Source organism: Schistocerca serialis, chromosome 10, assembly GCF_023864345.2.
Source record: "Schistocerca serialis cubense isolate TAMUIC-IGC-003099 chromosome 10, iqSchSeri2.2, whole genome shotgun sequence".
NCBI classification, from domain to species: domain Eukaryota; kingdom Metazoa; phylum Arthropoda; class Insecta; order Orthoptera; family Acrididae; genus Schistocerca; species Schistocerca serialis.
This window is the reverse complement of record NC_064647.1, coordinates 88,943,955-88,960,406: the sequence shown is the minus strand read 5'-3', so window position 1 is coordinate 88,960,406 and position 16,452 is coordinate 88,943,955. Positions and strand designations below refer to the sequence as shown.

At 41.1% G+C, this 16,452-nt stretch overlaps 1 protein-coding gene across 1 annotated transcript in view; it reads right to left on the bottom strand.

The window, feature by feature from the left end:
• The window catches only part of LOC126425046 (F-box/LRR-repeat protein 17-like), a 73,210-nt gene that overhangs the window by 8,375 nt on the left and 48,383 nt on the right, over positions 1-16,452 (bottom strand). Inside the window, exon 4 of the mRNA XM_050087955.1 lies at positions 10,557-10,730. Coding sequence (XP_049943912.1) covers positions 10,557-10,730 — 174 coding nt within the window. The remainder of the gene's footprint in view (positions 1-10,556; positions 10,731-16,452) is intronic.

The window sequence follows — 16,452 nt, the reverse complement described above, 5'->3', positions numbered from 1 at the left end:
AATGTATGATACATTCAATGTCTGCTCACATACATGAACAATACAAATGAAACAGCATTAGTACTCAAGATCAGATTCCACTATTGGTTTCCATACAGGGGAAGGCTGCGACATCTAACAAGCAGGACTATGGTGCCATGAATCTCTAAAGAGCTTACAGACTGTATCTCCTCTCCTCCTTGTAATCAACCACTAAATGACACCAAAAGCTAACTCCAAGATAAGATCTATAGGTATCATGTTAAGCCACCAAAGCCACATTTTTTGACATTTTATCATGACAAACACATTTTTCAGAAATTTTTTGATGTGGTGTATGTTAGGTTTGCTGCATACTTAATGTTTTTCATGTTTTCAGTTCCAAGTCTGGAATGTTTAATGTTTTTTTGTCCATGTTCAACCTGTGGCCTTTATTAGTTCACGATATGAAACAGTTATGTAATATGTTGTCAAGGATTCTGTGCTGTGTTTGGCTGACAGAAGCAAACTGAGCAGTCCCCATGTTGACTGAAGCCTTTGTGAAGCAAATGTACTGTATATGTTGGTTTTCAAATTAACACTTATGTATTGCAAAAATATGCAGTTTAAGTGATACACCACATTAAAGATCTCTGGAGAAGGCATCTTTTTAATACCTTTTTTTGTTGTACTGAAGTATCAGGAAGTGTGACATCAGTGACCAAACATGCTACTGTGCATGGATCTGTTGATATTGCTTATTATACCCTTGCACAGATATAATTTTTTTTTTTGCCCCCTCGAATGATGTTTAGATTGGAATGATGCATTACGAAAAGAAAAAAAGAAACTTCCTAATAACACACTTCATCCCTCAAATGCCCTCAGGAAGTGAGAAAATTGTTGGTAACTACAGGTGATGGCACACGTTTTGCATGCTTATTTCCTCTAATTACTAGTGGAAATCTCACTGGATCGTACCACTTATGCTACCACATTCAAGTGAAATGTAGGACGCCATTTCTAACTTAGCATGTCTTTCCAGCAGTGGATACAATAGCCAATTTCAGGAACAAAAAACTATTTTGTGTTTAATATTAAATATTGGTTAATGACCCATCAAAGCACAATAGAAAAATACAGAGCCAGAGCTTCAATAACAAAGGTTTAGCCACTCTGTCGGTTCCCTTTCGTCTTAAGCAGCAGTATGTACAGTGATGGTATGAGGCCCTTAGGCAGAATGAACAGACCCTTCACAATGCCTGTAACAGCTGTACTACATAGGACTTATGCAACACCTTTATGGCTTGGCTACTACAAGTTTGAAAAATGTCACTTGATGTCAACAGTCCAACAAACATCTACTGTCATTATTTACACCCATGTGGTCAATATACAAAATATGTCCCGGTGATTTAAATTCTGTAATTCGTTATTGAGAAATATATTTTAATACATCCTCTCGAGTGGTTCCACCTCAGATCATTTTATTACAAGCCGCCATCATATATTGATGACATAACGACTTGTAGAGTTGTTACGCTTAAGGCTATCTGGAGCCGTCAAGGGCATCCCGAGGTAGGAAATCGGAGACACAATGCAGAGAGAGCAGGCAAAAGCGGTAGCATTTAATTTACCAGTGATAAACAGTAACACTAGAGCTGTGCAAATTTCAGATGCTCTTAATGCTGTCCCACAGGAGAAGTTTCACTTCAGAGAATTAACTGGTAATTCCATCCGCCGCCTAGATGTTGTTGTAAGGCATCACTGTAAAAATGGTCATGAAAAGGCACGTCTTAGCAGAGGCAGCGAGCTCAATACTTGTTCCTGAGAACTGCCACGTCTGTGGGTTTACAGAGGAGTGCTACTACAACAGTCCCCACCTAGAGGAGGGCAGAGGGCGGGGCTGAGTGACGTAAAACACTGTTTTTGCTGGGCATAATAGGAGTGGCAGTGACATTTAGCTTTCAGCTGAATGCTGTTGATACTAAACTGGAGTTTGTTAATGTAAAATCCAGAAGGATCCCTGCCTACCGAGTAGGGGTAGGGGAGGAATCTAAATGTGGTTGGTCAGAGGCACCTTGGAGGTGTAGAATGACTTGCCAGATTGGACAATGCTCATTAAATGCAGGTGAATTGGTGGGTCGATTATAGGAAGGGAGAAATGGTGCACCACCATGATTCTTTAAAAATGTTTAGAATTAGTTTTCAGCATATTAGTAGGACTGATCACAAATAAATAGTATTGATCAGATGCCTGAATTCCATGAGTCTCCTGCTGCAAGCATCCTGTCGAGTCCCAAAATCCACGTCTCTCGTAGATGCCCTGTGACAGTGTTTGGCACCGATTCGAGTTGTCGTCCTGTCTTCACTAGGAATTTGTCTTTCTGTATTTGCTCCTTACCATTTGGAAATTGCAGATGGACTTTAAACCCACGTCTTTTCTCTATTCTGTGTCTGGACATGACACCGCACCTGCTTAACAAAATCTTCAGAAAACTTATGAATTCTCATACTGTGTAAAACATCTTTTCTCTAAGCCACTTTTATGCAAAGGTTTTGAACACACATATGCCTTTATTGGCAACAAGTTATATAATTGTAAACCCACATATGTGACAATGAGCCAAGTTTTGTTATGTCTGGCAGCTTGGATGTCAATCTGATTTTTAATGAATGAGCAAATAGTGAGTGTAAAGGCATAAACAGTCAAATACATTAGTTCAACAGCTACCTGAAAAACATTTGTCAAGAAGTCATCGTTGGAATATGGCTCTCTGGGTTTAATGTCCCGTCAACTTTGAGGTCATTAGTGACAAAGCACAAGCTCAGACTGTGTCAAGGATGGGGAAGGAAATTGGTCGCGCCCTTTCGAGAGCTCTAGGGCATTAGCCTGAAGCGATTTAGGGAAACTTAAATCTGGATCAAACTTGGGTTTGAAACACTGTCCTCCCAAATGCAAGTCCAGAGTGCTAACCACTGTGCCACCGCTCTCGGTGTGGCTCTCTGCTGGCCTCCAAAGTTAAGTCCTTGGTCCATTGCTTTTGCGACTGTGTATCAACAATATTTCATTTGCGGTCCTACCATGTGTGATCAAAAAGTAATGGGAATGTTCACTTCCCTTAAATAATCTTTATTTATTCATAAACTTCAACTTTGTCCCCTTCTAAGAAATTCCCCCTCAGACACAATATAGCTGTGGCAGCTGTTTTGCCAATCTTGGAAGCACTTCTGAAACTCTTTTCATTATGATCTCCAGCTCCTTCAGTGATTCTGTTTTTAATTCATCAATGGTAGCAAAATAACATTCTTTCAAGTTTCTCTTCTGCCCAGAGAATAGCACGAAGTTGCAGGGGCAAATACAGTGGCTGAGGCAACACAATGGTTTTGTTTTTTGAAAAAATCTAGAACAAACACTGAAGTGTGAGCAGGGAGTATTATCGTGATGAAATTTCCGTGAGTTGTTTTGTCACAATTGTGGTTGTTTTCTTCGGATCTCATGATGCAAATGTTACATAACTTCCAGGTAGTATTCCTTATTGACTATATGACTCTAAAGCATGAACTCATGATGTGCTATCTCATTGTAATTGAAGAAAACAGTGAGAAGAATCTTCACACGTGATCAAAATTGTCCATTTTTTTCTGTTTCGGCTCTTTAGCAGTTGGAATGACTGCATCTTGGCTTCAATGTCATACCCATGTACACGTCTTATCACCTGTTATAAACACCATTAGAAGTTCTGGATTGTTGTAACTCAATTCATGAGTTCCTGGGTGATGTCCACATTATGCTGTTTTTAGTTGAAATTCAACAATTTTGAAACAAACTTTGCTGCTACATGTTTCGTGCCCAAAACATCTGAAAGAAACTGCTTGGCATGAGCCAAAGGAATCACAGCATCATCTGATGGTGATTCAGCAATTTTCCAGAACCATTTTCTTACCTCTTCCACATTGTCATTAGTAACTGAAATGGTAGGATGTCCAAGGTGATCGTTGTGATGTCACCACCAGACATCACACTTGCTAGGTGATAGCTTTAAATCGGCCGCGGTTCGGTAGTATACGACGGACCCGCATGTCGCCACTGTCAGTAATTGCAGACTGAGCACCGCCACACGGCAGGTCTAGAGAGACGTACTAGCACTCGCCTCAGTTGTACGGACGACTTAGCTACCGATGCAACACTGTCGAAGCCTCGCTCCTGTGCAGAACAGATAGTTAGAATAGCCTTCAGCTAAGTCAATGGCTATGACCTAGCAAGGCGCCATAGCAATTGATAGTTATCGTATGAAGCATGTCTCATCAAGAACGATGTATACAAATGATGGATTAAAGTTAAGTATTCCAGTGCTACGTACTTTTCTTTATAGCATTCATTCCGTATCCTGTTTCAGACCTCACGCCAGCCTGCTTGAGTTTAACGCGTGCATTTCGGCCTTCTCTAGCTATACAACAATCGTTGTCTTCTAGACCCCTTTTGAAACATTTATATCACTCACTCTTGTCTTATTCATAGCAGATTCGCCAATAGCAGTCGACATTTGAAATGTGGTGCTGCACTTTATTCCATTTCTCAAGCACAATTTAATGCAAATTCTTTGAGCCACCAATTTTAAAAGTAAAAATTCACCCAGCACTTGAAAACACACATAGCCTTTTTGACTGTCAATAATAAATTGAATATTCAAAACAGATGAAAATGCAAACATACATCAGGAATATATGTACCAATAAGATAAAAAATTGACAATCAGATGCAAAAAGCCCATGAAATTGAAAAATTCCTGTTACTTTTTTATCACATCTTGTATTTTCATAACTACCAGAGATAGGAAACTTTCTAGCAGATTAAAACTGTGTGGTCTATTGATAGAGCACTTGCCAATGAAATGCAAAGGTCCCGAGTTCAGGCACGTGCAACACCACTAGACATGTCTCACACTCATACCATGTGTCACTTTTCATCTTCCTTACTTTGCACACTACACAGTTTCCAGAGGATGTTTTCGTAATGGCACTGGGAGGGGGAGGGGGGGGCGGGGGGTAGCCCAATTTGCTACTTCCAGTGTAACTGGAAATTCCAGTGGGGCCATCCATGTCTAGGGTAGTCTGGGAGAGTGACCTGCTCTATTATGTCCTCAGTTGAATTCTAAACTTATTGATACATGATTTTTTTCCCTATCACTTAGTTTAGTAGGATATATCAATTGAAAATTCCAATGTCCATCAGGTAAAAGAAAATTGTCTTCTATGCTTTGGCATATCTTCTCATGGGAGGGAAGAGAGATGACAGATTGCTGATCCTGTCTGTCAGTGCATTCAAATGTATAACTGCTTGGGTCTTATGGACCGGGGTTTTGGTTTTCCTGTCAGTTTTTCCTGTTGCTGTTATACTGACATCTGTATGGATAGTTCACAGAATATTTACTTTTTTTTTATCTATCCACTTCAGAGTCATGAGCTCGTGTGAAAATAACACGAGAGCCTCTCCTTTTGTAGTTTACATTTTTGGAACTGGTCTGCCATATTTCACCTTGTAGATCTAACTGTTCCTATGGCATTTGTGCCTCTTTCAGTAAGCCTCGCAAACAATTACTGGGAAACCAGGAAGTGTAACAGTTGTCAACATACACTGTATGACCATTGTCCATATATAGTTGCATGAGGTCCATAACAACAGCTTCTCTAATCAAGATTTCTTTATTGCTCGACTCAGGTTTCTTTCTTTTCTTTTTTTCAGGATAAATATAAAATCCTGAACAATAGCCAGTATCTGACACTCATATTTTGAAGACTTTTATTCAGAAATATGCCCTTTTTTTGGGGACTGAATTGGACATAGCAGAGTCTACCTCTGAGTTTCATGAGGCTTTCATCAATTGCAATATCTTCTTCAGGATAATAAACACTTCAGAAATTTTGTTTCAGGGGGTCAATAAGAGGCTGAAACTTGTTCAGTTTGCAGGGTCAACATTTTCATTATTTACAACGTGAATGAACTTAGAAATATTTAAGAATCTCCTACATGGCATGACATCAGAAAAGAAAGGAGTATGAATAGATTTTTTTTTAAGGACCAGTATGACCAGAGTCTTGGTTTCTGCACCTGTGCCACAAGAATACATAAAGTAAAATATGCTTCAATTTCATCTGGAAACCCAGCAGGGTTTGATTTCCAAGTAGGACTTTTTTTTAATAACAATCTGTTGCATATCTATTTGCTTCTACTGTTACATTATCCCAGAAAGACATATGAACCATTTTTCTGTACATATCTAATGGCGTTAGTTTTTGAGCGAGTTGTCTCTGACCGCTAGGACTACTATCACTAGAACCAAAAAAATTAAATTTTAGAAGGTTTATCCTGATTCATTCCCATTTCCATTTTTCTACCTTATGTTTTCTAGCAACACTCACACCTGTTGCTGCAACGTCTCTGTTACTATCTGTTTCATTTGCCTCACTGTCATCACTAGTATCATTTACATCACTGTCACTTTTTTCAACAGACTTTCAATTTCCTCATCTGAGAGAAACTATTTACCGTACAGCATTGCATGCTACTTCACAGCTGGTGAAAAATCCAGATAGCGATTGCTTATAACTTGCAAAAATCAAAAGAAAACGAGTGTGTTATACGTCTGTAAACAGATCAGTTTTTCAGTTTTCCAAAGGTATCCACAACAGCCCGGAAGGTATTTCATACCATCTGTTGACAGAAAAGAAGAAACACTAAGAGGCAGCTATAGCTCCTCAGACCGTCTTAACAGCCAGCAATGTCATAACGCACTTAAAACCTGCACCTGGCTGTGAACTAGCTGTATAAGCCAATGGATTTATAAGCATCAATGTAGTACTGAGTCAAATGGCTTTCAAAGTCAAGACGTGCGGTATCCACCTGATTGCATCAATCAGTGGCTTTCCAAGCGTCGCATGGGAAAACATAAGGTAGGTTTCGCAACACCGATATTTCTGGCATTCACGCTTGTCAGCACGGAAGATCATTCTGTTCCAGATAACTCATTAGATTTGAGTGGAAAACATGTTCTAAAATTCTGCAATAAGCGGATGTTATAGATATCAGATGGCAGCTTTACGAATCAATTCTGCCACCGATCACACAGATGGTGTGACCTGTGCTTTCTTCTAAGTAACGGGCCGCTTCTTGTTCGACTGATCTACAGTAGATTACACTAAAGGAGGGACTATCTCATACACAAATTCTGTTTAGAATCAGGGATTCCACTGGCCCTGGAATTAGTTCGATGCTAGCAATTTCAGCTGTTTCTTGATGACACTTACCCTAACATTCACATTAATCTTCTTGGCAAGAATGTGACAATTGAACTGAGAGAGTCCTCCTGTTATTTCCTTTATGAAAGACATTTTAAACTGCAGTTTATCATTTCTGCTTTTGCTCTACTTCACTAAGTTTGAGTTACTGTGTCACCAATGAGTCTCCAGACACTAACTTTGGTGCCACTAATAACCTTTTCATTTGACCTAAATTTTGTTTGAGTTCTTTCGATCAGATTCCACCACAGTTGTTGTTGAGCTACAAGTATGACTGACGAACCAAGTGCAATAGTGAGAAAATTTTTAAGACTGTAAATTGTGAAAGCTATGTTGCAAAGAATCTTTTTTTCCAAGGGGTATTTCTGGGGTGTAATGGGGGACCTGGGGGGGGGGGGCAGTCTACATCCTGCCCCCCTTGATTCACCACTGACATTATCTGATATGACAAGGAGGTCGTGGACAATTTAGATTAATGATAAGAATGTCTAGAAATACTGATATAACAATTTGTCTAGAATAGCACTGAATAATTCTTTACTGTCAGTAATGACGATAATATGAGAATGCTACTTGAATTCATACAGACCTAAGGAAGAATGTAAAATTATAAATGGTTTAAAAATTGACGGTAAGGTACTGTGGTCATTCCAAAGATTTAAGTTTGTATAGAAAGTTGGTTCTGGTTTACTGATCTTCAATATTATATTAGATTTAAAACCAATGGAGGTGGGATGAAATGAGGCAGTGACATGTAATTTTGCCTGCCTACACTAATTTCTGAACATTATCAGGCTTAGCAGCAGAATCTGAAAGGGTGCAAAGCAACTGTGTTTGACTACTGTTACACAGAATGGCTGTGGCAGAAGGGAGGGCACTAAAAGTTGGAGAAAGCTTTGTTCCAAAGAGGGGCGAAGGGCATCTCGAATGCTCTGGAAGGTTCACGTAGGAATTCTTCCTGTGAAACTAAAAAGTAAGGTGCAGTTTGAGAGAAGAGCTGTCCCTTGACAACAGTAGAATATACTTATTCCTGCCATTGGAGGGGAGAGGCATGAAATTGTCAGTAAAAATATTGTTACAATAAGAAAAATACTTCCTAAAAGTCTTGCTAGAGTTGCTCTAACTAACTGTAAGCATTAGTCACCACTGGGGCTAATAAAAGTATTTTAATTATGGCTGTTATGCAGAGTGATGTATCTGACATCACTTGTTGCTTAAGGCAGACCATGACGGGCTTTGGCTGAGAGTAGGCAGTGTCACTTGAGGCAGTACAATCTCACTGATGCTCTAAGCTGAATTGGTAGTTTATCTGACATCACAAATTAAAACCATGTATGCTGATGTCAGTCTACTGCATCACGTCTCTCAACTACATTGGTACACGGAGCTATGGACACAATTTTGCAGTGTATATCGTGGTAGATAATGGCAGTTGGCCTTACGGGCACAACTGAGTGGGGAAACATGATAAAGTCCCTTCTGGCAGCATATTTCGTACAGGCATCTCTGAATGTGTGGGTGTAATGAATTCCTGTTGGCTTATATTCCACTGGTGTCGTTAGTTTGTAGTGATCAATTTGGGGAGACATTTACTCAGAAATAGTGGTTCCATGAAGGCTCATCAGATTCTAATGTGAAGCATATATGTTTTTGATTTGGAATATGATACATGTGCATACCAATAACAGAAATTCCTGACTGGAAAAATATGTGAAATATCAGAAAGGCAACCAGTTACCTGATGGTGTAATATGTGACTTTGGTGAGGGATGAGTTGCACAAGCATTCATTCACTGAACCGCAAATGATGTTCGCCACTATAAAAAATTTAGTTAGGCAAAGAATTAGTATAGCCTGCTGTTTGGATGTTTGTTTTATGTATGCTCATGTATCACAAGATTGACGAGCACAGCATATCTGCAATCTGGGATGACGACAGACATTTTAAACCCATTTGCAGTGGAAGGTAATGTGTCTGCCGTTGTTCAGGTGTATGGAGGTGGATATGTAAAGGTTTCTGTGGTCACTATTAGTTATCTATTCTATTGGCCTGGCCATGTTGTTGTATCTGGAGGTAGCAGGCTCTTTTCTCCAAGATGTGAAGTTGATGCCAGCTATAAATCTCAAACACTAATTATGAAAAAATAAATTCATGTGCTGTATTTCACCCCCACTGTATACATAACACTTCATACTTTACTGTAGTGTACAACTTTAACCAAGTTCACAATAAAGATTGGTCTTTTCCATTTGCACTAAATAGAGGGAATAACCCATCACTCTTAGAGAAAGCGGTCGGTTACTTCTCAGTGGTACCTGCCAGTTTGGCGGCTTATTCCACGACATCGTGTCCTGCCTTCGAGATGTGGTGTGAGGCACAGAAGAAGAGTGGCTGTGACAATGCCTATGACACCATGGGGAGAAGAGAAAACCTGTTATCTGCATGTTATTTGGAATCTGTTAACTAAGACAGACCGTTTGTGGTCATAGTCCATATCAATGTATCTGTGAAGGTCCGCATAATGAACCAACTTTGTTATGCACGATCATTATAAATGAGAGTGTATGATACATAGTTTATGAGAAGCATTTATTTATTTCTATAATTGCATGCTGGAGTGCACTTTTAACTTTCAGTGGTAAATGGCTCGAATAACAGGAAGTCGTAGCTCCTCAGCATACTTACCTTACATTGCCATCCGATATCACAATAAGGAAGGAGCAGAACATCACAACCTGTAGACGACACACACAAACATATAACATAAAATGGTTAACACTAGCGTCTGAGCATCTTGATCATTTTACAGTAAGAGTACACACATAACATGTGCATCCACAGAGACACTCAAGTTTACACGCTCAGGGTAGCAGCCAGAATACTAGCTTAGTTGAGGACACGGGGCCTCAACAAAACATTGTTTTTATTAGTCACAATGGGTATCTATTTCCTGGCTAACTGACCTCTTCTCAATCCCGTAATTTCATTTAAAGTGTACACATGTGCCACTGCAATGTGAAGAACTTGCGCAGTGAATGAAAGACAGGTGAGTTTGCACACTGCAGTGTACCTGACGTGCATCGACTTGTAGAAATAAGCAACACTTTAGGCCACGACTGTGGGTGCTTGTAGCTCAAAATGACACCAATGCGTGAAGTTCTTTCTGTACAGCTTTTTTGTGTGTGCTGGTTTTCACCTACCTCTCACGGACAGAAGTCGACAGTATAATAAGAGACAGGTAACTAAATTACAAGCATCTATTGCAGAACAAACACACTATCGTGTTGCTCACACTTACGTTTCCAGCTTTTTGAGTTGGTGGAGTGGCTCAAAAAGAGCGTCCGTGTGTCCCTCGCATCTGAGCAGTTCAAGTTCTTGCAGATCAGGGCAGTGCTCTGCCACAGCACACACCATCTTCTCCTCCACAATGTAACTCAGCTGAAGCTGCTGTAGTTTCTGCAATCGTCTATTCCTAAAGGGATGACAAACAGCTGTGTACTACAATTATAGTAAAAAATGCAATATACACAGACTATCTAATGCATAATGTTGGAATCTCTGTTATGCTTTCCTCAAAAAATACAGTCGTCTGTAGGGAGGTCGCAGGCCCAGAACATAGTAGCACAATACAGGAAGACTGCAAAGGATTGGTGATGTGTATAGGGATGGGAAGATAATACTGAATGTAAATAAATGTAACATATTACATGTAAATAAGCAGAGAGACTGATTAATGTCTGATAATGCTACTGGTGATAAATCAATGAAAATGTTACCAACAACACAATATTTAAGCATATCCACGTAGCACAACATAAAATGCAGTACTTATTAAAAAAAACTGGTTCTGCTCTAAGGGGATGCCAGGTTAAGCCTTGCATATGCCTTTACTATGTATTATGAAGGAAAGGGGGGGGGGGGGGTCATTGGATGGTGGACGTATGTGAAAGCGACCAAAACTGTGAAAAAATTTTTATTGCACTTTCAGTTACTACATGGTAGTGAAATTTCAATTCCTGAATATTATGTTCCAATTCCGTCCCTATGTGTGATAAAAATAATCATTAACAAGAGCTTGCACAGGGCTACACCCCTCTGTTGTTTCATATTATTTATTCATGTGGTGGTTTTTTTTTTCTAGTTTTATGTGTCACAATGTGGGAAGTATTTTGATGTTTGGCAGATGCAGAACTTATACAAAAGTATGAACATGGAAAAAATAAAAATCCTAATGAAAGTTAAAACTCTCTGATAGAACAACCATGCCCCAAGACAACATTTGTTTTCACAGCTACTAATGAAGTTGCAGCATATTATACTTGTTTAGTTTCTAAGTGTGCTAATTTTGGCAGACTACGGACCCTACATAGGCTAGGATTTGATCCGGGAGCTTTCACACTGTCAATATTGGAGGAAATGAATATCAGGAGAATTGGTGCAGCTGACATTATTGTTACTAAGTTTGAAAATCATGTTATCCTTAGAGGACAAAGTAAAGAATACTTCAGGATGAAGAGGAGAATGCATATGGTTTGCAGCAGTTCACCCACATAAGGTAAGACCTAATACAAAACACCCTCATCCATCATTTTTAACAGCCCTCAGCACAGGTACAGATGAGCTTCTGTATTAGGCTGGGGCACCTTGTGGTTCAAAGGAGCCGTCCCAGCCAGTTGCTGTTACTGTCCCCATGGCTGGTACTGAGCACCATCCCATGCTGTGAGGAGGGATGCTGGGGTTGCATCACGTCAGTCACCTCTCCGAGGTGAGAAGACTGCAGTAAATGGAAATGAGCATATGGCATTGTGGGCCAGGAGTCCCCCATTTGGGGAGGTTGGGTTTGCCAAGGGCAAGTACATATTGCATTCAACGCCACATTGGGCGATTTGCATTTCAGAGATGGGGATGAAATGATGATGATGATGACAACACAACACCCAGTCCCTGAGCAGAGAAAATCTCCTGTCCCAGCCAGGAATCGAACCCTGCCACGCTGACCACTCGGTTAACGTGGGCGGACAGGACTGCAATAATCCTATGTCACCTCTCATAATGTATCAGCTCTTCGACGGCCACTACTGTCACTATTCAACTCGCCTGCTCTGGTGCCCAGTGGCACGATCAGACATCGGACACATCAGGGTCAACATGTGCATATGACAAAGTGCAACCTTGAGAGACTCAAGAGCAATGTACCGAATATAATCCCAGAACAGAGTGCACACAATTACATTCTGTTATTCTGTGTCCTCGTGTTAACTCAACTCTGCTCTCAGGACTCTTTGCATTGTATTGGATTCAGCCTGGCATCACACTTGGCCTGTGAATGGAACTTCTACATTTCTTTCTCATTACAGTGATTTACAGTTTAGGCACGTACACTACTGGCCATTAAAATTGCTACACCACAAAGATGACATGCTACAGATGCGAAATTTAACCAGCAGGAAGAAGATGCTGTAATATGCAAATGATTAGCTTTTCACACCATTCACACAAGGTTGGCGCCAGTGGCGACACCTACAACATGCTGACATGAGGAAAATTTCCAACCGATTTCTCATACACAAACAGCAGGTGCCCGGCATTGCCTGGTGAAACGTTGTTGTGATGCCTCGTGTAAGGAGGAGAAATGCGTACCATCACGTTTCTGACTTTGATAAAGGTCAAATTGTACCCTACCGCGATTGCAGTTTATCGTATCGCGACATTGCTGCTCGCATTGGTCGAGATCCAATGACTGTTAGCAGAATATGGAATCAGTGGGTTCAGGAGGGTAATACAGAATGCTGTGCTGGATCCCAACGGCCTCGTATCACTAGCAGTCAAGATGACAGGCATCTTATCCGCATGGCTGTAACGGATCGTGAAGCCACGTCTCGATCCCTGAGTCAACATATGGGGACATTTGCAAGACAACAACCATCTGCACGAACAGTTTGACAATGTTTGCAGCAGCATGGACTATCAGCTTGGAGACCATGGCTGCGGTTATCCTTGACACTGCATCACAGACAGGAGCACCTGCGATGGAGTACTCAATGACGACCTGGGTGCACGAATGGCAAAACGTCATTTTTTCGGATGAATCCAGGTTCTGTTTACAGCATCATGATGGTCGCATCTGTGTTAGGTCACATCGCTGTGAACGCACATTGGAAGCGTGTATTCATCATTGCCATACTGGCGTATCACCTGGCATGATGGAATGGGGTGGCATCGGTTACACGTCTCGGTCACCTCTTGTTCGCATTGATGGCACTTTGAACAGTGGACATTATATTTCAGATGTGTTACGACCCATGGCTCTACCCCTAATTTGATCCCCATGAAACCCTACATTTCAGCAGGATAATGCATGACCGCATGTTGCAGGTCCTGTACGGGCCTTTCAGGATACAGAAAATGTTCGGCTGCTGCCCTGGCCAACACATTCTCCAGATCTCTCACCATTTGAAAACATCCGGTTAATGGTAGCCGAGCAACTGGCTCATCACAATACACTGGTCACTATTCTTGATGAACTGTGGTATCGTGTTTAAGCTGCATGGGCAGCTGTACCTGCACACGCCATCCAAGGTCTGTTTGACTCAATGCCCAGGCATATCAAGGCCGTTATTACGACCAGAGGTGGTTGTTCTGGGTACTGATTTCTCAGGATCTATGCACCCAAATTGCATGAAAATGTAGTCACATGTCAGTTCTAGTATAATATATTTGTCCAATGACTACCCGTTTATCATCTGCATTTCTTCTTGGTGTAGCAATTTTAATGGCCAGTAGTGTACTTATTTGTGTGTGTAATTACTACAGGGAAGAGCACTGTTGTGAGCCCACTGCGGGAGGCAACACTGACATCTATCAGCTTAATTGCTGTTTAGGTTCCAGGCCATTATCCTAGTGTCGAGCACCATTACGGATAACTATTTCAGAAAAAAATTCTGTGACAGTCCAGTGACATTCTGTCAAAGCACGGCACACTTCCACTTGATACTCATTTTGCTGGACTGTAAGAAAAGGAGGCTGCAAGATATCTAGAATAAGATGTGCCCTCAATCAATATTTCACCATCTTTGAAATGAGGAAACCACTGGTACATTTGAGTTTCGCAAACAGTGTCACCTTTGTGATTTTCGTTGATTTCACAAGAGCTTTTAAAGCATTTTTTCTTGAGAAGGAAGCAAAATTTCACAGCTGGTGCTTTTCACTTACACTCACCTCACCACTGTAAGAAGCGAAATGCACGTGCCCATACACCAGTGCGCATGCATGCCTGTGCACACATACACAAAGGGGGGTGGGAGGGAGAGCATTTACAGCATAAGCTCCACCCAGTGGAGCTCAAAACTCTTGGGTAGCCCCCTGCACAACCATTCAAACAGCCCCTACATGACTAATACAATAAGAAGCAAGACTTACAACTTACAACTAGACTGGTCATTCTAATTATGACCCCCCCCCCCTTTCCCCCCCCCCCCCCCCCCTCCAGAAATCAATATACTTCGCAGGTGCTGACAACTACAGTAGCAATTACTAATGTACCTCAGCACAGAGTATGAGCTGTAGTGAGTGGCACACCACTTGCACTGCTGTCTGTCTGTACTCTCACAGAGGTTTTTTCTCACAGTGAATACCGGAGCTTTTTCTTCCCTCTGCCCTCAATCTCTGAGTCTACAATCTCCTAGATAGGACCACGTTAATAGATGGTCAATTTAAGACACACGGGAGTGAGTGAGTGAGTGAGTGAGTCTCTAAAGGAATTTCTAATTCCACATGTACAAAACACTGACATAACCTGTAGGTCTGCAGAGTTGTGAAACTTGGAATATATAGAAAAAAAAAGACTTAAATAATCTCCTCATTTTCCAGTAAAAAGCATAACATAAGACAAGAACATTGAGAATGGAAGATTGGGCTTCATTATGAGGTGATAAATCTACATAAACCAAATACTGCAGGCCTGATGACAAGCAAGCAGCTGGTATTGACAGGACATGTTGCTCAGGTAGATAAATACTGATGGCCTTTTAAATCCATGGATTTTACTTCCTGTGGAAGAAAACCACTAGGAAGAGAAAAGAAAGGTGGAGAGATGGAATGTATAGGGCATGCTGCAGATCATCACAGATGGTGATTAGTGACAGAATCCAGTGAAACAGGAGGCTCGTAGCTGTGCACGATCCTCTGAGCCTGATCACGTAAAGTAGGTAATGTCATCATTATATTTAGTCAACTCTTGCTTTCCTCTGCAGATGCAGTGAGATTGTAAAGAAGACACTTTTTACATGGAATCACTGACAGTTTACATAGCAGAGGTATCGCTAGTGGTTTGTGCACTCAACATGAACAGAAGACTTTATGGAGCCATCTGAAAGGTGGAGATTGACATCTAAGAAAATGACTTGTTGGGTTGACAAGGATCAGGTGAAATGGATTTGGGAGTATATGTTTAAGAAATGGAGGAAAGAGCAACAGTTTTCCTGCCACGAGCCAAAGTCGTGGAAATATCATCAATGAATCCAAACCAGAAAACGTGTTTTAAGTGTTGACTGGATAGGAAGGAATCAAAATATTGTAATACACCAAGAGAATAATCAGGTACAAATGTTGCCACATTACTGAATGTAAAAAATTCTTAAGAATGTTAAAAAATCGACTGTTTTGGTAATGGCTCTGGAGGACAATAAAACAAATTAATTTTAGAAAGACAAGAGAAGAACAACTGAAATATAGCACAGAAGGAAATTTTACAACCACACTGCGAGCAGCAGCACCAGTGCATGATGGGAGTGGCGACTGGGTGGGGGTAAGGAGGAGGCTGGGGCACGGAAGGGGAGGGATAATATGGTGGGAGTGGCAGACAGTGTAGTGTTGCAGTTTATATGGAGAGCAGGAAGGAAGGTGTAGGGGGGAGGGGGGGGAGGGGGGGGGGGTAAGTAGCAGAAAGGAGAGAAATAAAAAGAAATTAAAAGACTGGGTGTGGTGGTGAAATGACGGCTGTGTAGTACTGGAATGGGAACAGGGAGGAGGCTGGATGGGTGAGGACAGTGATTAACGAAGGTTGAGGCCTGGGGGTTATGGGAACGTAGGATGCATTGCAGCGAAAGTTCCCACCTGCGCAATGCAGAAAAGCTGGTGTTGGTGGGAAGGATCCATATGGCACAGGCTGTGAAGCAGTCATTGAGATGAGGGAT